Source organism: Galeopterus variegatus, unplaced genomic scaffold (assembly GCF_000696425.1).
Source record: "Galeopterus variegatus unplaced genomic scaffold, G_variegatus-3.0.2 Scaffold16443, whole genome shotgun sequence".
In the NCBI taxonomy this organism is placed as follows: Eukaryota; Metazoa; Chordata; class Mammalia; order Dermoptera; family Cynocephalidae; genus Galeopterus; species Galeopterus variegatus.
Window position 1 is genome coordinate 21,578 of NW_007742554.1, and position 4,690 is coordinate 26,267.

The 4,690-nt window shown below is 59.8% G+C and overlaps 2 protein-coding genes across 2 annotated transcripts in view; both read left to right on the forward strand.

Moving 5' to 3' along the window:
* LOC103582485 (ankyrin repeat and BTB/POZ domain-containing protein BTBD11-like) overlaps positions 1 to 643 on the forward strand; it is a 1,515-nt gene extending 872 nt beyond the window's left edge. The window contains exons 2-3 of the mRNA XM_008564067.1: positions 286 to 461; positions 599 to 643. Of these exons, the coding sequence (XP_008562289.1) occupies positions 286 to 461; positions 599 to 643 (221 nt within the window). The remainder of the gene's footprint in view (positions 1 to 285; positions 462 to 598) is intronic.
* Positions 644 to 771: 128 nt separating this feature from the next.
* Positions 772 to 1,795, forward strand: LOC103582487 (ankyrin repeat and BTB/POZ domain-containing protein BTBD11-like; the record flags this gene model as incomplete). The annotated part of the gene is given in 3 exon segments (XM_008564068.1): positions 772 to 1,123; positions 1,126 to 1,632; positions 1,688 to 1,795. Coding segments are annotated over 3 exon segments (967 nt in total), but the record flags the coding sequence as incomplete, so codon positions are not given.
* Between the last annotated feature and the right edge of the window lie 2,895 nt (positions 1,796 to 4,690).

The window sequence follows — 4,690 nt, forward strand, 5'->3', positions numbered from 1 at the left end:
TGCACCCTCCCGTTCTGCAACGGGAGCCTGAGGGGCAGGGACAGCAGCCGGGACAGCACCCTCGTCTCTCCGCTCCCATGAGTCCCTCAAATCGCAGGCTGCCGCTCCCCACTTCCCAGCAGTGGTCACGGCTGGGGGCGTGGGAAGGGCGGGCCCCGCAGAGAAGCGGCCTTTTTTTTAAAAAAGGCGAGGTAATTAGCATCCTCCGATCCCATTGGATCTCCGCCGTCCCCGCTTTGCATATGCCCATCCCTCCGGTTCCCCGGGTTTGCTGGGGTTCGGCAGGATTTGCAGCCGCCGCGGCCGCTGCTGCGCTTCAGTGCAGGGTGGGCAGGCGCCGACCGAGCAGCCGGCTGCCCGCGGAGCTGCTGCTGCGGCGGCGGCTGGGGCTGTCTCCGTCCTGCGGACGAGGAGACGGCGCCCGGAGGCTTCTGCGCCTAGCTGGGCCCAGGGAGGAGCGGGCTCGACACTTTTTATTTTGGAAAATAGGGGCGAGTGCCAGCAGGAGCTTCCTTTCCGACCTGGCTCGTTCTTCAGTGCGTCCCGCTCCGGCCCGGACTCTGGAAGACGACTCCGGGGTCTGCCCTGTGTATTCCAGCGGCGAAGGCTCAGGGAGGCAGCCGAAAGTAGTAACACTTGGTAGTAGCAGCTGTTGGAAAAGTGAGCCTAGGCGGCACAGACTCGGCTGTCCCCGCGACCCCCGGCGCCCGCTGTCCCTCGCCGCTCCTTTCCCTCGGCTCACCGGCGGCCGCAGCATCAAGTGGCGCAGAGATGGTCAGGAGAGGTAAGAAGCCGGTGGCACGAAAGCTGGAGGATCTGACGCTGGACTTGGGTTATGGTGGCGCGGCGGACTCGGTGCGCTCCTCCAAATTGTCTCTGTGCTGTTCCGACTCGCACCCAGCGTCCCCGTATGGGGGGAGCTGCTGGCCGCCTCTAGCTGACTCCATGCACAGCCGGCACAACAGCTTTGACACCGTCAGCACTGCCCTGGTGGAAGTCTCGGAGGGGCTGGACTGCGCCGGCCAGCACTGCTCGCGGCTGCTGCCGGACCTCGACGAGGACCCCTGGACCCTCCAGGAGCTGGAGCTGCTGCTGTTGCGCTCGCGGGATCCCCGGGCAGGCCCAAGGACGCGCTGGCCAAGCTCTCGACGCTGGTGAGCCGGGCGCTGGTGCGCATCGCCAAAGAGGCGCAGCGCCTGAGCCTGTGCTTCGCCACGTGCACCAAGTACGACATCCAGAGCGCCACGGAGATCGTGCTGTCCTGGGGCCTGGCGGCACACTGCAAGGCGGCGGCGCTGGCCGCGCTGGCCCTCTATATCATGAGCAGCGCCGGCGGCGACCCTGTGGGCCGCGGCAAGTCCGCGCGATGCGGCCTCATCTTTTCCGTGGGCCGAGTGTGCCGCTGGATGGTGGACAGCCGCGTGGCGCTGCGCATCCACGAGCACGCCGCCATCTACCTGACGGCCTGCACGGAGAGCCTCTTCCGGGACATCTACGCGCGGGTCGTGGCCTCCCGGCTGCCCTGGAGCTGCAGCGGCCCCGGCTCGGGCTCCAGCTCCAGCTTCGGCTCTTGCCCCAGCGCGGGCCCAGCGGCGGATAAGGAGCGGGATACGCGCGGAGTGGGAGCAGCGAGTGGCCGCCGCCGCCGCCAACCACCACCATCACCACCACCACGCGCTCCACGAAGCGCCCAAGTTCACCGTGGAGACCCTGGAGCACACGGTCAACAACGACTCCGAGATCTGGGGGCTCCTGCAGCCCTACCAGCGCCTCATCTGCGGGAAAAACGCCAGCGGTAAGTGGCCGCGCGGGGGCCACTCCCTCCCACCCAACCCGGCCAACTCTCGGCGCAAGTTTGCGTCGAACCCCCCTCCCGCGTCTTCCCGGCCACCCGCTGCTGTCCCAGGGCTCTGAGGGGGCGGCCGGCCTGGAGGAGGCCAGAGACCCGCCAGTTCCCTTCTGCACTCGGGATCCGCGTACTTTACGCGGCTGGTCAGGTTCTAGGTCCCGGAGAGCGTGGTTCCGCCCCCGGTGAGGGGCGGGGCGGCGGCTGCTTCCAGCAGGCGGTGAACGAAACCTGGCACCATTTTTTGGAGTAGATTTGAGATCATTTGCGCCTAAAACATATCTTCTACCAAAGTCCCGTTTGTTTTGACCTTGAAGATGCCACATGCCTAGGCGCACCAGTTTGGCTCCCTAGGACTCGGGAGGAGGCGCGTTCCTCTCTCCGCCGCCCAGTTCTCGTGCTTCCCCCGCGCCCTCAGGGGACACTGTCGGTGCGCTTGGGAAGGTGGGGCTCGGCTCGGCGGTCGTTAAGGCGGAGTGGTTCAGAGCTCGCGCGGCCTAGGAACAGTCGGAGAGAGGTGTGTGTTGTGACAGGGTGAAATGGGAAGTCTTGTCGGCCCCAAGTTTTTCTGGGGCAGTCGTCGAGGGCCAGAGCACACCGCTGGTGGGGGCTGTGCAATGGTCAGTACTCCTAAGTCCGACCTCCCAGCTCTCGCCGCTCTCCCTTCTCTCTGGCAGAGGGCTGCATCTGTCACCACTTGGCCGAAGGAGCGCCACTAGGGACCCGGTCAGGACGGAGGGGGGGGCGGGCGTTCTGTCATCCCCTTGCCACACGTCCTTGTTTTAGAGGCCCGAGCTGGGTGGGTTCGAACCCGCAGCTCTGGGGGCGGAGCGGGTGGGGCGGGGGACGCTTGTTTTCCAGAGCTCGCGCTGGCGGTCCTGCCTGTGTGCGAAAGCCCGAGCTAGACGCTTCAAAGCTTCAATTTTCCACAGGAAATGGTAGACGCGTAACCGGAGACTCGGAAAACGAAATAAAACTTTGTTCCATATTCGGCGGTTTGGCCAGAGGTCGCGTGGTTGGCGCTGAAATGCAGTCTTTCTGGGCAGATTTCATTCATGTTGCTGCCTGTCTGCTTCCCGGGGGCTGGAGGAGAGAGGCGGCGGGCGCGGCCCGGCCTCCGGGTGCCGAGTGTGTGCCCGTGAGTGTGAGCGTGCATGCGTGAGCGTGTGTGCGCGCGCGCCTGCGAGTGTATCAGTGTGCCCGCGAGTGTGCGCAGGGACGAGCGGGCGCCCTTCCGAAACCCACCCTGCAGCTCTCGCTCCCTTCAGCTGCATTTGATCATCGGTGGAGGAGGGGAAGGAAGGAGCAGAGCTGCTGTGTGTGGACGGCGGGGGCGGGGGGTGGGGTCGGGGTCCTCGTCGATTCCCAAGGCTCTGAGGACATCTTTTTGCCAGAGCCCGTCTCCCTCTGCTGCCAGCCGAGGGCCCAAAGAGCAGATATCTGCGAACCCACACACAGACACACATGCACACGCACGTGAAATCCGGACAGACATGGAAACATCTGGGAAGGAGGCATCGGGGTTTGTAGTCGTGTGTGCTGCTTTAGACTACGGGGATTCACCTGCAAAATCCGGACGCTTCGGACTGGATAGTTCTTTGTTTGGAAACCTACCTGCACCAAACAGCACAGGGGAGCTTAATTTTGCTCCCACCGAGCGCTCTCAGCGCCCCTCATTATAATCATCCTTCCCTCCTTTGCCGCCCCTCCCCCAACCCCTTACCTCATTTCTGGGGCTGGAACCTCCACTTTTCTCTCCCTCGATATTTCCTTTGGGAGAAAGAGCATTCCCCTCAGGAGACTCCTGTCTGTAACTCCAGGCACCCTTGCTCCACCTGTCTTTGCCATTCTCTTGAAGTTGTGACTTTGCACAAGTCACTTTCCTTCTCTGGGCCCCAGTCTCCTGGCTCATCTCTACAGTAAGGGGCTAGATTGCAAGTCACTTTCCTTCTCTGGGCCCCAGTCTCCTGGCTCATCTCTACAGTAAGGGGCTAGATATGTAACACATCCCCCAGTCTGTACTCTTGTAGCCCTGTCTGTGTTAGTGGCCTCTGTATTTTTTTCAAGTTGGTTTCACTTTTACGATCTTTAACATCTTTTAAAGACAGTTTTTTTGTTTATCCGTTTTGGAGTAAGTATAATTTAAGGAAGGAGAGGACCACAGAGTTGGTTTTGGGCAGGGTGAGTGTGTGGTGGTTGGAGTTTGCTGCCATCACAGCGTTTCCCACACCACAGAACTTAACTCCTGGGTTTCAGGGCCCCAACGGCCTTCTCTGGGTATGAGAGATACTGTAATTTCATTGTGATATCTTCATCTCTTTTTCTTTGGGTTTATTTAAAATGGCAGGTCATTTATGCAGAAGAATTATGGAAGGAGCGATTAATTCCTTAGGTATCTGAAACATACATTAAAACATCAAACCTGTTTCTTAAACTATTTCGCATGCAGGCTTTCTGATCTGCAAGCCTTACGAAGAACAGCATACCTTACGTAATAGACTTTCCCCCTTTAACTCAGTAGCATCGCTTATTTATTCATTTGTGAATTCATTTGCTCATCAATATTTTTTAAGCATTTTCTAACTGCTAGGGTCTGAACAAGCACTGGGTGAGAGGTAATAACAGCTCATAGTATCCAGCACTACTACATGTATCGACCCATTTGATTCTCAGTGTTCCCTTGAAAAGTACGCCTGTTATCCCCATTATAGAGAGGAAGAAACTGAGGCACGAAGAACTTCAGTATCTTGCTTATTTGAATGCAGACAGCCTGGTTCCATGGTCCATGGCCTTAACCACTGTCTGTTTGACTGTAGCGGCAAACGACTTCCCTCCCTTCAGGCC